The sequence below is a fragment of the Diceros bicornis genome, chromosome 9 (genome assembly GCF_020826845.1).
Source record: "Diceros bicornis minor isolate mBicDic1 chromosome 9, mDicBic1.mat.cur, whole genome shotgun sequence".
Classification (NCBI taxonomy): Eukaryota; Metazoa; Chordata; class Mammalia; order Perissodactyla; family Rhinocerotidae; genus Diceros; species Diceros bicornis.
The window spans coordinates 15,216,324-15,238,049 of NC_080748.1; the positions used below are offsets into that span (position 1 = coordinate 15,216,324).

Sequence of the window (21,726 nt, forward strand, 5' to 3'; positions counted from 1 at the left end):
CTAACATAATGGCAGGGAGTAATTGTGGAAAACTTCAGGGATACAATTTTATAAAGTCCTTATAGTAACACTGTTCATTTTGCTGTTAGCATCTCACTGTGCCGATGGGGAAACAGGAGCTCAGAGAGGTTGAATAACCTGCCCAAGGTCACAGTTATATGAAGGGATTTGAACCCTTACTTTCACACTCTAAAGCTTATATGTGTTTTCTTATACTTCATGCTGACAATACCAAGCCCAGCATTTGAGAGTTGGGCTTAAAACAGGGACTTCTGTATTTTCAGTCTGTTTTGTTACTGTATTATAGAAACCCCGTGATATAAAATAATTAAATGAGATTAGTTCTTAGGTTGGGTTCCCTGAGAAACAGACTCAGAGATTTTCATGCAGATTTGTTAGGAAGTGCCCTCAGGAACTGCACCTGCGAGGGATGGAGACAGCAGGTTGGGAAGCTGAAGTGCAGTGCAGCTGCAGCAAAGGAGCAGCCATCCCCAGGGGACTTCTAGAGTTGGGATGACCCCTCAGAGTTATATCAGCTTGAGGCAAGGGCCAGTCATTGGATGCTGGCTTCCATGAGAGAGCGGCGTAACCTTAGGTAAGTCAGCACGCCCTTGAGCTGAGGGCAAGCCCAGCGAGGAATTCAGTGGTAATTGTTAATAGCCTGTGCTCCCCTAAACAGGAGGATCACCACCTTGGTCCTGAAGAGGGAAGGGACCTGCACCCGCACCACAACGTCCACTATAGGTAGAATCTGCAAAAGTGGTTTTATAAAAAACTAAATGCTTTATCGTTTTGATGAAATTTTCTAAAAGGAATTAAAAAGATAGAATTCTGTGTAAGTTCAGAGTAAGCCCAGACTACAAGATGCGAAATAATTTTCTTCTTATCCTTTTATTTTCATGAAGATTTGTTTAATGCCAACATTCTAAAAGTGTTACTTTAAAAAATTCTTCCAATTGTTACCATTTATGCAAGATGCATGGTAGAGAAATAAGTCAAATTTCCATTTCTTTCAATGCACACAATTTGATCCAGATATGAAGCCTCCACTTATTAAAAAAATGTAATAAGGAGACTACACTAAGTTTATATTTTGCACTTTTTTTTTTTTTTTGGTGAGGAAGATTGGCCCTGGGCTAACATCTGTTGCCAATCTTCCTCTTTTGTTGCGGAGGAATGTTGGCTGTAACACCTGTGCCCATCTTCCTCTATTTTGTATGGGATGCCTGCCACAGCATGGCTTGATGAGCGGTTTGTCAGTCCACGCCTGGAATTCAAACCTGCGAACCCTGGGCCACCAAAGTGGAGTGCGCCAACTTAACCACTGTGCCACCGGGCCAGCCCCTATTTTGCGTTTTCTAAATGTTTTTCAGTAAACATGTATTAACTTTTACAATTGGGGGGAAGAAACATGACATTTTAAACCAGGACATTTGGAAGAAGGGCAGTACTGTAATCAAGTTTTGAATATAATTAGAGGCAAATTCCAAAATCAGAAAATTGAACATGCTTGGGAAACTTATAATTTCTCTAAAAGCAGTATTTAATATTTAATCTAAGCTTAAAATCCATTAAAGAAATCTACTTATAAATTTGAAAAATGAAAGGAATAACCATCATTTGCAGCAGGGTAAACAAATCATTATCTAAGAATGGCAGTTCTTTCCCTTCCTGTCATGTGTAAGAGGAAACATAATCGTCAGAGTCACAGAAACAAGAAACTATAAATAGTAAGATCGAATGTTTGGCGCATAGTCCAACCCTGATTTTCCTAGCCTCATCCTATCCTGGCTTATCCAGTGAGCCGTTCTCATTTTAGGCATTGATATTGTTTAACTTTTTATTTTGAACTAATTTCAGTCCTTCAGAAAAGTTGCAAAAGTAAAAGTTTCCAAATATCCCTCACCCAGCCTCCCCTAATGTTAACATGTTGCATGACCATAGTACAATTATTAGAATCAAGAAGTTAACGTTGGTACAGTATTATTACCTACACTGAAGATTTATTTGAATTTGAAGTTTTTTACGCTATTTTCCTTTTTCTCTTCCAAGATCCCACTTTCATTTAGTCATTATTTCTCCTTAGTCTCTTCCAATCTTTGACAGTTACTCAGTCTTCCCTTGTTTTTCATGAACTTGACACTTTTGAATAGACTTGGGTCTGTCTGATGTTTTCTCATGATTGGAATAAAGTTATACATTTTTGGCAAAATTACCATGGAAATGATGTTGTGTCCTCTGTACATCGTCTCAAGGGGTTAATGATGTTGATATGTCTTATTACTGGTAATGGCAACCTTGATCACTTGGTTAAGGTGGTGTCTGCTGGGTTTCTTACCTGTAAAATAACTATCTTTCCCTTTGTAGTTAATAAATATCTTCAAGGAGATTCTTTGAGACTAGGCAAATCCTATTTCACCTCAGACTTTCACCCATTAATTTTGGCATCCATCAGATGATTTTGTTTGCAACAGTTATTACTGTGGTATTTGCCTAATGATGATTTTCTTTTTCTTCTTTCCTTCTATATTCATTGGAATTCTACTATAAGGAAGAACGGTCCTTTTTCCGCAAATTTATGTATTTATTTGGTTTATTTATTTATATCAGTATGGACTTATGAATATTTATTTTATTCTATGGGTTAAAATTCAGTATCTTCGTTGTTTTGTTGCTCAGATTGTTTCAGTTTTGGCCATTAGGAGCTTTTTCTGGTTGACCCATGTATTCTTTTGTGCCCTTCCTCACTTTTTGGCATCACAAGATGTTCTAGGTTCATCTTGTGTGTTCCCAGCTCCAGTCCTGGAATCAACTACTTCTCCAAGGAACCGTGGATGCTTTTTTTGGAGAAAATGGTGTGTAGAACCAAGATCTGACTGCTAGATGTGCTCATTCCTCCAGGGGCACCATTGCTTCGAGGCCCTTTCAAGCAGAAAGAGCTGGGAAATATGTTTGTATTCCATTTTGGATTCTCTCGTATCTGGCCGCTTTTGTTTGTGGGATATGTGAAGGGTATGTGACGTATCATTGTGGTTCTCAGGGTTAGAGCTACACGACAAGACAGACTCAGAGAAGTGTCACTCCCTCCTCTTCCCTGCTTCCCCAGTGCTATTCCTTTTTTCCACCTGTACTCTATTCCTATAGTTTCTAGTTTATCCTTCCTGTGTTTTGCACAAATGAACAGATACATATGTATATTTTCTTATATCCCCTTCTTTCTTGTATGAAGGCTAACAAACTGTAGTCTTTCTTTTGTGCTTTCCTTTTTTCACTTAACACTATGTTTGGAAATCATTTCATTGGGATCTTCCTCATTCTTTTGTAAAGCTGCATAGTACACCATTGTATGGATGTACCATAGTTTATCCAACTAGTCTCCTGAGTATGAGCTAATATACGTTGCTTTCAATAGTTTATAATTACAAACAATGCTTCAGTGAATAACCTCATACACCAAGTGTTTTCATGAACTTTGTTCATATGTATTTTACTATTATTGGAAATATATTTTCAGAGTTGAGTACTAGAAGTAGGATTGCCAAGTGGAAAGGTAAGTGCATGTGTTGCTTTGCTAGGTATTACCAAAGTTCTTTCCAGAGGGCTGCACAAATCTGTATTCCCACCTCAGTGTGTGAGTGTGCCTGCTTCCCCGTGGCCTCAGTAACAGAATGTGTTGTCATATTGGCATTGAAATTTTGGCACTATAAGCAACAGGTCATTTTGGAAATCCTGAGCTTTCTCTAAATTGAGTTCTTTTGATTTGTTTTTACCATTAGTATACTACAATAAAGGGTAGAGTAGAGCTTCCTTGCATTTTTAAATTTATCTGACACATATATAATTAAGTGGGGTTTTGGTTTTTGTTTTTCTTCATTTTAGGTCTTGCTCCTTTGGTCTATTTGTCCGATGAATGCCATAATTTATTGGCAATAAAGTTTTGGGTAGATCTTAATGAAGACATTATTAAACCTCACATGTTAATTGCTGCGAGCAACCTTCAGTGGCGACCAGAATCCAAATCAGGAATTCCTACTTTATTTGCTGGAGATTTTTCCATGTTTTCTGCCAATCCAAAGGAGGGCCATTTTCAAGATACATTCCACAAAATGAAAAATACTATTGAGGTAAAATTAATTTTGAGCATTACCACACATTTTGGTATTTTCCTATTTTGACAGTCAAATAACAAAGGAAATGGCAGCTTTTATGAAAATTAGATAGTTGAGATATAGTGTAAGGTGAGGTTGCATCATATATTAATTGCTCGTGAACCTGAGGAGATGAGGGGATGGTAGCTACCAGGGACAAAAGAATGATTTGAAGGGAAGTGAGTTAGAAATTTTGAGAAGGAGGTTCGGCACAACAGACTGTGTAGGCAAACTGGAAATTGGTAACAAGGATAATGAGTTACCCAGGGTTCATAGTAGTTGACAGAGTGATTAGTTAATAATATGCAGACTCCAAATTTACATTTTCAATTCCATATCTGGTATTTTATAAAGTTTATACCTGTTTTTGACTTGAAATAATCCTAAACAGAATGCTAAAATTATTTTCCCTGGATCATTTATGCATTTTATGCTTAAATCTATATATACATAATATAATAATATTAGCTAAAGTTTACTGGCTGTCAGGTTTTGTTCTAAGCTTGTCTCATTTCATTCTCCCACAAACCGTATGAGGTAGAGAACTGTTTTTCCATTTTATCAATGAGAAACAGGTTAAGTCACACAGCCAAATCGCTAGAACCAGAATTCATACTTAAGCCTTCTGAATTCAGAGCCCAGACTATCAACTACAATGCAATGCTGCCTTCCAATAAAATTTTGGATTTTATAAATTGCTAACTAGTAAAGAATCTACAAAAGATAAGCCTCTTAGTTCTGTAGTTTAATATTTGAAATGTATGTGATTCAGAATTTATATAAATAAAATTATATTTTAAAAGCATTAGAGTAGCTGGCTGTATAAAGGAAGTTTGTGTAATATTTTACCTAAAGACTCAACACACATAGTGAAGAATAACACCCTGATTTTTCTGGTTTCTAAATAGGGAATAGATTGGGGGTTACATTCATTGTTTGGCTCCCATACAGAGTACCTGAGGTTTACATCCCAGGTTTTCTCTGAGACCATTCAAGGGCAGTTCAGAGACAACTAACTGTCATTTACATAGTATTTGGAAGTTTTACAAAATATTTTCATGAATTAGGTTAAACCATATGAAATTGCTGGTATCTGACCATTTGTAATTTCTGAAACAAGTTTCATGTGGTTTAACCTGTACATTATTTCAGTTAATTGTTGGAACAGATGTGAGGCAGTTCTCTCATTTTACTCCTAACCCACCGAGTCCTCTGTAGATGTTTGATGATTTACAGCTATTAGGTAGTGAACAGAGTAGAATGTGAGCCCCAGTCTTCCAACTCCAAATCCAGTATCATACGATACCTTGCTAATTACACGAGATAGTTAGAAAGATCTCTTCCATGTCTTTCCTTCCCTGACATATGCACACACACTCCCTCTCTCCCTCTCTCCTCCAACAACTAAGTTCCCTTAAATCACTGATGTTGGTTTTCCATTTGTGCAGTGGCATATTGTTTGACAGTTGCTATCAAATTTTGAGTGTTTCATATTTTTTTTTGGTCTGAATTTTTATTTCTGGTTTTAAAGGTAACACATACTGAAAACATGAATGTGTAGGTTTGCATTTTACAAAGCAGCTTTTCCTATTTATTTTCTTAGAATATTGATATATTTTGCAATGACGCAGAAAACAAGCTTATGCATATACTTAATGCAGATGATCCCAAGTGGTCCTCCCCAACTAAAGGCTGTATTTCAGAGCCACACACTGCTGAAACAGTCCTTGGTACAGGAAACAAGTTTCTGGTAAGTTAATGGAAATTTAAGGAATTTTATAAATATTATATATGGAGACAACAGTATATTCTGGTGTATACCTAGTAAACATGATAAAATGTAATTAAACTTAATTAGAAAGTGTGGTTAATTGTTATATGGCTCCTATAGATATAGGTTATCTGTTTATTGAAGCCAGAATGTAATGCTCTTTGGGGGCAAATTTTACAAACAGGTGCTTTCATTTTTAGCATTCCAAGTACATGTGATTGAAAAGTCTTTTTGCCTATGTCTTTTCACTAGGACTATTCAATACAATTAGGGTTGTTTCTAAGCTCTGTTTGATTTAACTTTTTTTATTTATTTTTTGTGTGTGAGAAAGATTAGCCCTGAGCTAACTCCAGTGCCAATCCTCCACTTTTCCTGAGGAGGATTGGCCCTAAGTTAACTTCTGTGCCCATCTTCCTCTATTTTATACATGGGATGCCTGCCACAGCATGGCTTGATAAGCGGTGCATAGGTCCGCACCTGGGATCCGAACCTCTGAACCCCAGGCCACTGAAGCAGAGCAAACTTAACCACTACCCCCCCCCCCCCATTTAACTCTTTAAATCACAATAAATGCAAATCAGGTTCAAGTCTGTAATGTTGGCTAATGACTAATTCTTAAGTAGCTAACACTTGCTAATTGTGTCTATATTAACTCATTATCTTCACAACAACCCTATGAGATAAAAATTATTATCTCCACTTTACAGATGAGGAAACTATGGCATACAGAGGTTAACCAATTGCCTAAAGTCACAAAGCTAGAAAAGTAGGTATTAGAACCCAGGCAGTCTGTGTTTTTAAGGTGGTTTTAAGATGCTTATCTTTGTTTAACTTGTTAATAATAAAAAAGAAAAGATTAAAGCGTAAGTTATGTAAGTTATGTCCCCTGCTTCCTTTTTTTGGCTTTTACTATGGTTAGTCTTCATCTTTCTTCCTTTTCATGTCTTTTTTTTTTTTTTTTTGGTGAGGAAGACTGGCCCTGAGCTAACATCTATTGCCAGTCTTCCTCTTTTTGCTGAGGAAGATTGGCCCTGAACTAACATCCTTGCCCATCTTCCTCTATTTTGTATGTGGGATGCTGCCACAGCATGGCTTAATGTGCGGTGCATAAGTCTGTGCCCGCGACCTGAAGCTGTGAACTCCAGGCCGCCGAAGCAGAGCATGCGAACTTAACCACTACACAACCGGGCCGGCCCCTCCTGTCATTTGTATATCCTCTTATACAAAATTATTTCCTTCTGCAATAAGAATAATAATACGACTCTCTCTTGAAATCACCTGACCCATTGGCCATTAGGCGAGTGAGAATGTGTGTTTAAATATTTCTAATGAAAAGCTAACTTGATTTTTTTTTTTTTTACATATTAGCACATAATTATATGGGTTTTTTTTTGTTGTTGTTGTTAGATGTCTTCTCCCAACAGTGAGATGAATTATCAAAGTCCATTATCACTTTGTAAGCCAAAAGGGAAGTCTGTTTCCACACCTGTATCAGCCCCAGTGACTTCCAAGTCTTGTAAAGGGGAGAAAGAGATTGATGACCCAAAGAACTGCAAAAAGAGAAAAGCTTTGGATTTCTTGAGTAGACTGCCTTTACCTCCACCTGTTAGTCCCATTTGTACATTTGTTTCTCCAGCTGCACAGAAGGCGTTTCAGCCGCCACGGAGTTGTGGCACCAAATATGAAACACCTATGAAAAAAAAAGAATTGAATTCTCCTCAGATGACTCCACTTAAAAAATTTAATGACATTCCTCTTTTGGAAAGTGATTCAATAGCTGATGAAGAACTTGCATTGATAAATACCCAAGCCCTTTTGTCTGGTTCAGCAGGAGAAAATCAACTTATGTCTATCAGTGAGTCCACTAGGACTGCTCCCACCCGTTCAAAAGATTGTCTTGGACTGAAAAGGCATTATTCTACATCTGTGGTTGAAGAACAAGAGCATTCCCAAGTCAGTACCAAAGAATGTGAGACTAACATGCAGGACACAAGTACAATAAAAAATATAACTAAGAGACTGCAAAGGCGACAAAAACCAAAATGACAGTAAATTAGTTATTGACTCTTAACCTTTCCACTTTGTGTAACATACACAATTTCAAACTACACATCAGTATTTGCATAATGAGAAAAGAAATGAAATAGTTCCAAATTCACCTAAGTGCCTGTATATCACAGGAATGCTCTTTGCCTGCTTCTCTATTGATACACTTTTATTTCAGTTACATATCTTAAAACTGACTGTATATTTATTAACTAATCAAGAAAAAAAATCTTGCAATCTTTATGACTGGATTGGATCATTAGAAGTATTTCACAAATGAAGTAAACACCTTTCTCTTTTAGATTGTGTCCAAATTAAATGAAACTGGGTTTCTAAGTACAGTTATTTTGACTCACATAATTCCCTTTAGTCTAGTTCCTGTTTTAGGTTTTTTGGGGTCTTTTTAGAGATAACTCACTATGACCCAGTTTTCCTTAATGCGTGTGTTGGTTCTACTATAATTCTATCCTGATCAAAAGTCAGGATGAATAAGATTTTACAGTGGTGTTTTCTTTTGACCAATTCTTCATCCTTAGGTCAGCATGACTACAAGAAAAATAGAACCCTCAGTATAATTCTTTTTTATGATTCCAATGTGATCTCTGAAATTACTTCAATTAAAAATTCAAATACTTTAAATCAGAAGCAGATTTCAGTGTTAATTTTGTTTTTTTTTTAACAAAATGATCATCTGGACTGCAACTTAAGAGAAAATCTTTCGAATTGGCGCTGATTCTACTTGCTTTATTTCTAGCCCTATCACATGACTCAGCAGGTACTCCCTTTTAAACCTACTTTTCTCTAACCACCAAGGCGGAAGATGACAGTTCAATATCAACAAATAAGGTGATATTCTTATGTTACTTTATGTTTAATAAAGAGAGAAAGCAGTTCTCATTAGGAGCTAATGGCATGGAGAAGCTCTTAAATCAGGTCTTTTAATATGTCTTAAATTTATATATAATATGTTTTCAAATCTAATTATAAATACATTTCAAAGACAAGAATAAATCCGTGTGTGTGTGTGTGTGTGTGTGTGTGTGTGTGTCTGTATCTCTGTCTGTGTAAGATCAGCCCTGAGCTAACATCTGCCAGTCCTCCTCGTTTTGCTGAGGAAGACTGGCCCTGGGCTAACATCCGTGCCCATCTTCCTCCACTTTATATGGGACACCGCCATAGCATGGCTTGACAAGCATTGCGTCAGTGCACGCCCGGGATCCAAACCTGCGGGAACCCCAGGCCACCGCAGCAGAGCACGCGCACTTTGCTTGCGCCACTGGGCCGGCCCCAAGAATAAATCCTTTTAAAAGGCAGTTTGTTTCCTTCCATAACTGTGATCCATAATATTTTTTTCTCTAAAAATCAGTAACATAATAAATAGTCCATTCTGCTATTCTTTTTAACTTAAGTGTTCTGCCAGTCTTATTAATGAGATTTAAGTTTTGTTCATAAAACAATTTGGTCTTCACATCTTAATCATTTTTCTAGTGATACACACTAGAACAAGGAATAAAACTTGAGTCTCAGGTGAACAGAAAGAATGATAAGATTTTAACTTTTTTTTTAATCTTGGAAAAACTTCACTGCTGTTACCTTCTCCATTCTTCATTACCATTTAAACTACCCATTATAGAGCGATCTAATGCACACACCCTGTTTATAAATTGTAAATAATATAGCCAAATAATAATTTGCTATATGAGCAAAGTATGAAGCTTGAGTATATAAGGATATTATTACCCCAAAAAAGTGACAATTTAATGATTACAAAGTCAACAATGTACACTACATGATAGGGGATAAATAGTACAAGCAATTTTTGTTACTTATTCAACAATCACTAAATGAGAGCATATTGTGTGTATAAAGTACTATGCCAACTCTATGAATGATGCAAACAATAATACATGAAACAAGTCAATGTTGAGTGTTCAAAAAGTTATATAAATCAGGAGCCATGGGATTTGAGAGAAAAAATGGATCACTTCTAGCTGGGATAAATAAAGTTGGCAACATTTAATCAATTATTTTTATGCTTCCAAACGAGGTACCTCAGGAGTCCCATAGGAAAAAACCAGCAAATAGACCAGGAGACTGTTCTTCTAACCTCTGTAAAAGCTGTGGCTCTATAACCTGGGGCCACGTCTCCATAGTGGGCACTCAGCCCAAGTGATCCAAAAGCCCTATGCAGAGAGCCAGACATCAATTAGGAGGGCTTGAATTCTGACCCTTTTGGCAACTCCTGTGGAATCATAGTAAGGTCACTCTCAGTTTGGACTGACACTTCTCCCCTCTACTATCCTAAATAAGTCAAGCCATACAGATCGAGCGAGTTCTGCAATAACCATATTTACTAGGATACTCAGGATTACCTGAGCTCGGGAAACAGGAGTATTGTTATGTGGATTATCATTATTATTAGATTATTATGTGTTGTGCTTGGAAGCATAGAATTTAGCAAAACTATAATACTTCAGATTCATTCAAATTCACTAAATTTTAGTTTTATCAGCCAAAGTTTGTTACTCAAAGGAGACAGCAATTTTTAAAATGTTAATGAAAAAATTCCAGATGCATTGCTAGTAGTTGTCAAGATGCTGAGTAGATTTCAATAGTGTCAGATAATGGAATGTTAAAGTAATATAGTCTTTCTGATTTGCACAGATCAAATTTATATAAGTAAAATATAAAGTTGCTTTTGTCTTTCTTTAGTTTTATATCTCCTATTTATTAAGGAAGACTGGTAAATAAGTTTATGATATAGAAAACTGGCTCCTTTGGTAGAATTCTGTGGGATTTAGGTAATTAACTTTTGTTGAACTGAAAAAAAAAAGCTTAGATTCAATGACAAATCCATATAAAGCAATACCATGTATAATTTTTAATTAAAATTAAGTAAAAGCACCATTATATAGGACACTTAAAATAATACTTCACAGAACATTAGAAAGAAGCTGTTGGCCAACAAGAAATAAAGCACACATCCTGCATGATCTTGTCTGTCATGGTCTCACACCAAATTAATCTGATTCCAACCTGTTGAGATTTAATTTGGATTCATAAATTCAGTATTGGGGGCCGGCCCCGTGGCTTAGCAGTTAAGTGCACGTGCTCCGCTACTGGCAGCCTGGGTTCGGGTCCTGTGCGCGCACCGACGCACCGCTTCTCCGGCCATGCTGAGGCCGCGTCCCACATACAGCAACTGGAAGGATGTGCAACTATGACGTACAACTATCTACTGGGGCTTTGGGGAAAAAAAAAGGAGGAGGATTAGCATGGATGTTAGCTCAGGGCTGATCTTCCTCACAAAAAAATAAATAAAAAATAAATTCAGTACTGGTATAAGACAGACATTCCAGAGTTGTGGTAGAACTTTATTGTCTTAAAAAAATGCCACATAAAACACTGTTCCTCTTACACTGAGCCTGACTTACATCTCCCTGTGTGAGCTGTATCCTGGGATGCTTGACTCCTTGCACTCCCAAACATTTGGGCTGCCAAGTAATTATGTTTATAGGCATAATTTTTAAAATTGCTTACTTATTCCTTTTAAAAATTGGTGTTTTATAAAGGCAAACTTGTTTTATTTACACTATTAGCACAATAGCCAAAGTTATTCAGGTTTAATCCTGTTCTATAAAGTGGTAGTTAAAATGTGACTTTAAATAATGACACTGATTTTCCTCAGCAGCTTGTATATTAAGAAGGATTCAACAGACATTTTTAACAATGATACATCACTAGAATAAAGGAATAATTTCCCAAAGTGTCTACTTTGAAGGACACTATTCCCGTAGATGTATACGTACTAGCATATTCATTTTAAAAGAAAATCAGTATCATCATTACAGACACACCTCTCACCTTTTTGGGTACAAAGATTATCAAAGCAGCTACAGCACTAAAGCCTTTCCTGCTGCCCACTTCTCCCTCACCTTGCCAACTTTCCTGATGGAGATGAATTTCTTGAAAAAATAGATTACTTCAGGGAAATGGTCCTGAAGCTTATATATATTATAAACACTTTATTTCATGTATGAACCTATGTGACTGATTATGTTCTTGGGTATGTTCTCAAATTTCAGTTGCGAATTAACTCTTTCCCTAGAGAAAGTGACTTTGTTTAATCAAATCTGCAGAATTCCCAGCATCAGACCATGCACATAGGCTCACTTGAACAAATGCTTGTTGAAGATGAATATGACAACTTCTGCTCAAAAACTTTCAGGTTCGACTATTTACACTGGAATTAGAGCACTGACTAAAACTGAACGAAGAATAAATACCAAAAGTTGATGTAAAAACTGATTTAGGAAAATCCTGAATGGCTGTCAGATAGGCCTCTAATATCCATGGTGACAGCCACCCCTTCTGTTGAAGGAGCTCTCGTTTGTGAAGCCGCCATGAGCTCTCCGGTTTGGAAATTCCGCGTAGGTGTTCCAGTATCCTGCACCGTTGGAAGGGGATGCGTGATTCCTGTCCTGGTTTCTGTTCATTCTGCTTGGTTTTTCTGCATGCAGCACACTGTGAAAGGTAACATCGTGTTCATACCGTTCTTTCATTCGGTGTATTTTTTCTCTTGGGACTCCATGAATGTTTCTTCTACGTGGAAAAAAAATGCAAACATTTAGTTAAGGCAGTATATCAAAATGAGCTACCTGTATTTTACAAGTCCTGTGTTATTACATAGATACACACTCCCTATTCTCAGCATTTAACTCTGACAAAAGCATAACATCTTGTTAAGCAATTACCTTTCAGGCTCCACTCCTGTTTTTCATGCTCCCTGCACACCCCCAGACTACTCTAAGGCTGGCAAGGAGCTAAAGCTTCAGAAATGTGTCGTTTCTGGAAATCTCAACTCTGTGTTTCAAGACGTAAAAGAACACCATGAGATCTTTTTATTATATATTTGCCTATTAGTCATGCATTTATCTATCATCAATTTATGTCAACCAGTCCTAGATACTTCTAGATGCTTATTAAAACAATCTTCTAAAATTCTAGTGGGCATAAGAATCAACTGGGGATACAGTTAGAAATGTAATTAGCAGATATTCCAACCATGGATTTTAACAACCACCTCAGGCAATTCTGATGGAGGTGGTCCACAACCCACTTTGGAAACACTATCTGCTTGTTATCGTAAGATGAATTAGCTTGATTCCTAAAAAGTAAATTCTGATCTCACAGCTGACTATAAATCATTGACATTATCAAATAACACAGATAGTGAATATCAGAACTCATGCATTCAATCAACAAGTTAGTATTATTTGGACATTTATTGCTTTATAAATTAGAAGCAGCATCTAGACCATAAATGAACCACTAACCGTTCAACATCTAAAGATCTTTATTTAGCCTAAATGCAGAAACACCACTGACATGTGCAATCCCATGCAGAGGAAAGTGCTTTCAAATGCTCATTAACGAAGAAGGATTTTAGCAGAACATTAAATGTGTCCTTTTAAAGGACCAAGTCCAAGCCAAGATTTTAGCTTTTAGCCTTTAGCATTATATTAGAAAACTGACCCAAAACTAAAGTCTTCACATTAATAATTCCAAAGTTATCAATTTCCAAGAATTACCATTTCTGGACTGAAAACTACCATGTCCATTTCCAGCCTGAAAAGATTCTTTTGTTCGGTCTGAAATACCTGAAAATAGCAGGATACATAATGAGGAACTAGAAAAACAAAGAAGTACCTTGCTAACTCTGGAACGTTGAATTTCCAGCGAGTGTCAGGTTCTCGGAATATAACTTCATAGTTATTTTCAAGTGCCTGATTTTTCAAAAGTACATAAAACATTGAAGACATGGTATGTATGTTTGGGAATGTTTATGCTGCCATTTAACATTTACTATAAATCTTTTCTAATTTCCTTTTGTTTTACCAGTAATCCAATGCCTTAGTTTATCTTAGTAAATACAGCTGGTTCATTTCCATACTTAGCCACTCTCAGATTATATTATGGTTCCCAAAGATAAAGTTTGGACAATTTTATCTACTATGCAGGAAAATTATAAAAGTTCTTTGCTTTGGACATTTTAAAAAATAATAGCTGAACTAGTTTAAAATGTCCTGTCCACAGGTATGAGCAATGAACTCTATGGCTTCTCAAAGTCCTGTTTATGATTATCACAGATCTACTTCTGTCCAATGCCTCGTTCTATTCCTTAAGCCTTGGCTTAGAAAGTGCAAGTGCCATAGGAACAGACCTTATGAAATAAGTGATTTCCACATACTTTACCTACCCTGCCCTCCAAAAGCAGCTCTCCCTGCTATGCAATACACATGGCTCAGTGCACTGTGCCCGTTTCCTTGAGTTTAGACAGCTATTACAGTTTCCATATAAACATCCAAATAGTTTTTCCATACATAAATTACTACTTTTTTTTTCAAACTGAACTTTCTATTATCACTATTATTTGTTGTGTTATAAAATACAGAATGAAAAGAGCCAAGCAAAAAGATTTCCTCTTCATTCTTTAGATGAACACTTCTAATTAAGGAAGGATTCAAATATCCTATATGGAAATTATCTAATTTCTGGGTCTTACTAATAGCTGTGGATGGCTGAAAAAGATTGTGCATATCCAGAACATACAAAATAAACAGCACATTGACTTCCCTTCAGCCACTCTCAGTTAACCCTCCTCTTGGGTTTGACTTAGGCTGTAATGAAGTGCACCCTTCACGTCCCTATTCATTTCTCTCCGTGAACTGACGTAACCTCAGCACTGATGCGCCTTCTTTCCTGCATTCACCAAAGTCCCACGATCCGGGCCTAAGTCAAACTGATGAAAGTACAGTTAGAGAGAAACACACCTGTGTCTAAGCTATTTTGCCCAAAATTTTAAAAGAAGCCTAAAAATAGACTGCCATGAACCCCGTTTTGGAGATATTCACTTTACAGTGAACCAGGTGGGGATTACATGTGACAAAAGTAGAATACTCTGCTGTCTTCTTCCTGCCCCTGTGTGTTTCTGGATCTTTAATCCTTTCTATACCCAATAGGGAATGAAAACTTATTAGCATAAGAGATGAAATATGTCTGAAAAAAGATCAGACAAAATTTCAAAATTAAAGAAAAATGTGCACACTGTTTTATTCATCTACTGTTCTTTTCTATTAATTCTGACAATGGAGAATTGAGTTATCTTTATATGTGTATTTATATTTGTATTCTAGTCCTAAATCTGTTTTTAAACTAAAGAGTTCTGTTCTGGAACTTCCCTGCAGCAACACTACACAGTACTGAAATCCTTGGCTTCCGAGGACAGACTGTCCTGTTAACATGATCTACAACTCTGTGGGTAGCACCATCTAGACCCATATTTCTCTGCAAGTTTCAGCGGGTGCTCCTATGTACACCTTCCCTCAGGAAAACCACCAAGACAGAAAAGCTATCAAGAATTCAGACCAAGGACCATTTAAAAATTGTACTCTGAGATATTAGTATCTCAGCAAATTTCAGCCATTGAACAGCAGAGAAACACTAAAATAAAACCTCTTTACCTACTCCCTGAGAGAACTACTGTTAATAAATATGAGATCATGGGAGATGAGAAAAGAGGAAAGAACAAATGTTTCAACTTTCTCACAAAATGTCCATAACTGAAAATTCAGAATGATACTTCTTCCTACCATGACTGCATAGGGCTTCATTTCCCAGGCGTGGAGGTTGGTATTATCAATAATAATGGGGGATATGCCATTCCTCATTGCTTTTCTTGCTGCAACACAATGTTATATAACAGTGAACAACACGCAACAATCAGAGAGAAGGGTAAGCGTACTCCATATTTTGTTATTTTTATTACAGGATGTCCTCATCACACAACTTGAATGCCACCTATTTCAGAACCCATTAGCAATAATTTTCCTTTTCCTGGAATCTAGGGAGGTCATGCTCTGGCGTTCTGTTTGGGGAAAAAAATGGCAGAAATTTTTATTAAACTCCTTTAATAATACTTATTCATTCTGCAGCAGCTACAATCTATGTGCACAACAGGATTTCCCAGGAGTTTGGAAGGGAATTGATCACCTCTTTTCTGGTTCCATTCATGAGCTTCCTCCAGGAAGTCAGGATTGAACTCATAGGCACCATCTTCCCTGAAGAAAAAATCATCCGTGCTGAAAATCAGGGCCCTGGGAAAGTCGTGTTGCAATTGTCTGGAAAGTGGGGAAATAAGATTATTTTATAACTATGCATTGTCATAATAGAAATTATTTCCTTCCATCTCTAACATTTAGCAGTTTATAATTATGAGACCACCAGGTTTTGAGTTGTTGAAATTCACTTAAAAAGACAGATGCTTATTATCTCTAGAAGGTACTACTCCTTAATAGGAGGCAGGAGAGGAGTAAGAGGCGGCTGTGTGTATTGCCCATCCTTGAAACTAAGAAGTGCTGGTCACTGCCACTTCTGCAGCAACCAGGACTGATTGTAGACGAAACTCTGGCGGCTCAGTTGAGGGCATGATAACAGTCTCTCCTCGTGGGCACCAGTCCTTGTGGGCACCACCACACCATTCTTCTGTGATGCCCCATGCCCTTCCCTGAGACCTGCCCGCTGGTGCCATGCCCCCATGCTGCAGCCCTTCCCTCTGCCCCCTAAACTCTCACCTGTCTTGGGTCCCATCTCCCTGGAGCTCTGTTCTCTGTAAGGACCCATATGAGAAAGTAGTTCTTGCTGAGGTATGAAATGTAGACAAAAGTGATGTGTGTGTGACCCCTACCTATTAGGTAACATGTTTATGTTTTAACAGTGACCTAAACCAAATGAAAGAAAAGCACAACAGCAGAAGGAAAGAGGTAGACCCAGCATTGCCAATGCCTTCCTAAACCTCTGTCACTCTCTCTAAATATGAACATATTACAGAAAAAAGAAAAACCATTATGGAGTCCCCCCTTTAAAGCAAAAAAAAAAAAGTTCTGCACAAAATAACTTCAAAGAGAAGATGTTTCTACTTAAAATCCTTACTCAGACTGTTTTTTGGGAGAAGATGGATATCATGCTAGGTAGTAAGTGGGTAAATCTCTCAGCCTCCTTTCCTCATCCGTAAAGATTGAGGAACCTAGCTATCTTGCTAGGTTACGATGACGATCTCATCACGTGGGAAAACACTGAACGCAGCACCTGACACAATGAGTGTACGTGTCTTCTCTTTTTCCTACAGACTCACGGGTGTAATTCTAACTTCAAAACAAATGCAACAGGCAAACAGAATACACGACCAAATGGCAAGGCTCAGAATAAAAAGATATTTAAAAGTTGGAAGAAAAAATATTGGAGAATGACAAGGGCGGGAAATACAAAGAGAAAGCAGAGCTATTCAACACTTTGTTGTTTGTTCTTCTCCATCAAGAATAATTATCTTCCATCAAGAAAGAAAAAATTAAACATAAAGCACCGGACCTGCAGATACTAAGCACCTAAGTTGCTCTGCAAACTTTGGTTCAATTCTTGACTCTTCACTATCCAGTCATGTGATCTGTTTCTCTAAGTTGTTTCCTTGACTGAAAAATATAAATAATAATCAATACTTATTAAACAGAGCTTCCAGTGAGGCTCAAATGAGGAAGGTAAGGGAAAACATTTTGCAAATGGTAAAGAACTTTACAAATGTAAAGTACTGTGATTTTATTAATAATAATAACAAATGAGGTCAAATTTGCCAACCCAGACTGCTTACATACCACAGTAGTAAAATACATCAGAGTGTGTACGTAATCTTGCAATTACTGCAAGTGAATTAGAGAGTATGCAGTCCATGAGGGAGAGATGAAAGACCAAAATAAGGCAAATGCCTCAATTTTCAAAAATGAGTAAACAGGGCCGGCCCCGTGGCTTAGCGGTTAAGTATGCGCACTCCACTACTGATGGCCCGGGGTTCGGATCCCCGGCGCGCACCGACGTACCGCTTCTCTGGCCGTGCTGAGGTCGCGTCCCACATACAGCAACTAGAAGGATGTGCAGCTATGACATACAACTATCTACTGGGGCTTTGGGGGAAAAAAATAAATAAAATTTAAAAAAAATGAGTAAACACATTCCAGAAAGAGTAAACAAATAAAAATCTCTGTCAAAACTCTTTGGAAGGCTTAATAGCATTTAAAAAGAAAGCAGCATAGATAGCTGAAAAAGTAATTCCGAATTAAATATATTTTCTTTTGGATGGGCTGTGGTGGTAAGCAGGGAAATTCAATGGACAGAATCTTAAATCCTGATATAAACAGGAATCTGACAGTCTCTCTTGATAGACTTATGGGAAAATGTGGACCAGAAGATAATATATTTTAATACCCAAAGAATATTAGATAATTATCCAACTCATTAAACATTTATTGAGCACTCAACATCTGCCAAGTACTATATGAAGTGTTAAGGTACAAAGAGAGAGTAGCTGCTCTCAAGGAATTCACAGCCTAGCCCAGGAGCCAGACCCTACACAGCGGGCCTAACGCACAATGACAGGAGCTGCACAAGAGATCCTCCAAGAACCTGAGGTCGGGAACAACATGTTCTGACAGCAAAGCACTGTCGAGGAGACCACGTCTGACTTGGACCTTGAGGGATGAGGACAACTCTGCCTCTTAGGGAAGGAGTTAAGAGCACTGGAGGTAGGAGGAGGAAGCTAATGCTAAAGGGCGTGTGCAGAGCAAGGGGCTTTAGGGAAAGACAAGAACAAAGACACTATGGGTTAAACGTGGCACATTGTATTTGAAGCACTTTCGATTCTGAGTGCTACGCAATTTAAAGAGAAATTTAGCAAGCTGGAATATGTCTGGAGAAGAGTGACCAGGTAAATATAAGGTCTGAAAACAACCATGTCAGATGAGCAAAATCATCGAAGGAATGTGGGGTGTTGAAGCTGAGAACAGATGATAAAAGTGATATATGTAGTTATCCTCAGATACTGGGGACTCTATTGTGCGGAAAGGGAATGAACTTATTCTGTGGGTCAGCAATTTGGGTTGGGCTCAGCTGAGCAGTTCTGCTGGTCTTGCCTGGGACCACGCATGCAGCCACAGGCACCTGACCAGTGAGGGGGCGGAGGGTCTAAGAGGCCCATCCACATGGTGGTGGTGCTGCCTGTCAGCTGGCTCTCCATCCACGTGCTCTCTCGTCCTCAAGGAAGCTAACCCAGGCCTCTTCACAAACCAGTATTTCAAGAGGGCAACAGTGGAAGCTGCTAGGCTTCCACCACATTCTATTTGTCAAAGCACATCACTATGCTGGCCCACATTGAAAGGGTAGGAAAACAAAGAATGGAAGAGGTAGCAAAGAAAATGTGGCCATTTTAAATCCACCACAGTTATAGGAAGTGACATGAAAGAAAAGTATAAAGAAGACTTGATGAAACAAATTTGCATAATTCCTTATAAATGCCTTTTATTTGACTTGAAAGATACTCAAACTGAAAAGCCCAAATCATAAATCCAAACTTGAACCTCCAGTGCAAACAGTTATTGTAAAGACACCTTAGAAAAAATCTAAGGGCAGCACTAAATGCATTTTCAGGTATCTGTATTTTATATTTGTGAACATTTTTTAAATTATTTCCATCAATATTATCCAGTCTAAATGATAAAAGCTACGTTCAGACGTTAAATAATAGTGTATAACTTATTTTCCTTATCTTTTGTGTATTAAGTTAAACAACTGTGGATATTGGTTCTAAGATCCTTTGTTTTCTTTTTGGTCCAGATTTGATATCTTTCTAAATGTGGTTTCACTGGTTTTCCTCTTAAGTCTGCCACTCATAGGTTTTGCTTGGATTTTTCACCAATTTCAGAGTTGAATTTTTCTTTTCATAAACATAGCCTTTTCTACTCTTGTTTTCCTCTTTATGGTTTATATTATCTATTGGAAATTAATACTCTCTAATGTTTCCTTTAAAAAAGCTTTAAGGCAGGAGTATCCAATTCACATTTCATTTGAATTGTATTCCCTTCTAGAAAACAAAAACAAAACACAACAAAAAAACTACTGCCCTTCTTGATGGCAAAATTTTACCTTAGAGTAAAAGTTAAATTGTTCAGGACCACTGTGGGGCTGCTCGCCGTTCCTAAGACATATCTGAGTGCAGCCTACCTGCTCCTCCTAACAAACGGGCAGTCAAAAATATGAGTTTTTCACCTTTACAGCGTTACAGCTCTAATGGAATTTGGGGGGGATGGGGTGGGGATGATCTCCCTGAATGATCATTCCTTCAAAAACTTGTTTTATCTTCACCTGATGTTAAATTAGCACTGGCAGCCATGGTAGCATCTTGAATACGCAGGACAATAAAATCTCTCCTAAATAAAGAACTGATTCAACAGACAATCTTGAGATACCCAAACTTAAGTGGAAGCAATAAATACCATTCCATCAGCTTCAGAAGTGATGAGGATAATGCCCCAGCTCTAGCTTTCTTTATGGTGGTCAGGAGCCTCATGCATTAGGGAAATTGAGAGAATGAAAATAAAAGAAAAGGGAAAAAATAGAAAGACAATTACTTCCACATAATCTTCACCTCCCCAGCTTCCCCCCAAATTCACTTAAAATTGCTACTATGAGAGAAACTGAGGTACTAATCTTCATTTCACAACTTATCATTCGTCTGTGTAATTGTTTATTTCATAATGGAGAACCATGAAAATATATTTAGATATCTGTTAGTCACTCACTCACTGACAAAGTCCAGCTACGTAATTTTGAGTTGTACTCCCAACTTTTTATTACAGAAATTTTCAAATATGCAAAAGTAAACAGAATAATATAATCATTCCCCATGTACCCACGGCCCTGCTTCCACAATTATCATCATATGGCTAGTCTTGTTTCATCTGCTTCCTACTTCATTTCACCAAATATCTCATCAGTGTTCAAATTCCCCTGATTGTCTCATAAACGTATTCCTACCATTGGTTTGTTGGAATCAAGAGCCAACAAGATCCACACATTGCATTTGGTTGCCATGTCCCTTAAGCCTCATTTATTCTATACTTTTCCCTCTCCTTATTTCCACCTGAACTTTTGTTTCCCCATCACCTTTTATATTAAGAAAATGCTCACGGGGCCGGCCCAGTGGCGTAGCAGTTAAGTGCACATGCTCCGCTGCTGGTAGCCCAGGTTTTGATCCCGGGCGTGCACCAACGCGCCGATCGTCAAGCCATGCTGTGGCGGCGTCCCACATAAAGTAGAGGAAGATGGGCAGGATGTTAGCCCAGAGCCAATCTTCCTCAGCAAAAAAGAGGAGGATTGCCATTGGATGTTAGCTCAGGGCTGATCTTCCTCACACACACAAAAAAAGAAAGAAGATGTTCAAACCTATAGAAATAAGTTGAAAAATAATACAATGAACACTGCTTACACTTCATCTACAGTCACTAGTTGTTAACATTTCGCCTCACTTATTTTATGTCTCTCACGTTTTTTTTCTTTCTGAGGAAGAGTCGCCCTGAGCTACCATCCGTGCCAGTCCTCCTCTATTTTTCTGTATGTGGGACACCTCCACAGCATGGCTGATGAGCGGAGTAGGTCCCCGCCCGGGATCTGAACCTGCAAACCTGGGCCACAGAAGCCAAGTGGGCAGAACTTTAACCACTTGGCCACAGGACTGGGCCCTCACATGTGTATTTTTGATAAACGATTTGAAAATAAGTTGCAGACATCATGAACCTTTGTTCCTAAATTCTTTGTCAAAGTATCTCCTATGAATAAGAACATTCTCCTACATAATACCATTATCACACGTAAAAATTA

At 37.8% G+C, this 21,726-nt stretch overlaps 2 protein-coding genes across 14 annotated transcripts in view; one reads left to right on the forward strand and one right to left on the reverse strand.

Moving 5' to 3' along the window:
- BRCA2 (BRCA2 DNA repair associated) overlaps positions 1-21,726 on the forward strand; it is a 99,416-nt gene that overhangs the window by 59,040 nt on the left and 18,650 nt on the right. For 6 of the 11 annotated variants that reach the window (XM_058547960.1, XM_058547962.1, XM_058547964.1 and 3 more), the window contains 3 exons: positions 3,880-4,124; positions 5,752-5,898; positions 7,327-8,988. In XM_058547960.1, coding sequence (XP_058403943.1) covers positions 3,880-4,124; positions 5,752-5,898; positions 7,327-7,965 — 1,031 coding nt within the window. In that variant the 3' untranslated portion in view covers positions 7,966-8,988. Of the gene's footprint in view, positions 1-2,794; positions 3,013-3,879; positions 4,125-5,751; positions 5,899-6,626; positions 6,788-7,326; positions 8,989-12,193; positions 12,313-21,726 lie in introns of those variants that run through there. The other 5 variants (XM_058547970.1, XM_058547968.1, XM_058547967.1 and 2 more) reach the window with 5 other exon arrangements.
- The window catches only part of N4BP2L1 (NEDD4 binding protein 2 like 1), a 36,372-nt gene continuing 25,924 nt past the window's right edge, over positions 11,279-21,726 (reverse strand). The window contains exons 2-5 of one of the 3 annotated variants that reach the window (XM_058547978.1): positions 16,018-16,145; positions 15,618-15,706; positions 13,675-13,751; positions 11,279-12,567 (exon numbers count right to left, since the gene is read on the reverse strand). In XM_058547978.1, the coding sequence (XP_058403961.1) occupies positions 12,309-12,567; positions 13,675-13,751; positions 15,618-15,706; positions 16,018-16,145 (553 nt within the window). In that variant the 3' untranslated portion in view covers positions 11,279-12,308. Of the gene's footprint in view, positions 12,568-13,556; positions 13,626-13,674; positions 13,752-15,617; positions 15,707-16,017; positions 16,146-21,726 lie in introns of all 3 variants that reach the window. The other 2 variants (XM_058547979.1, XM_058547980.1) reach the window with 2 other exon arrangements.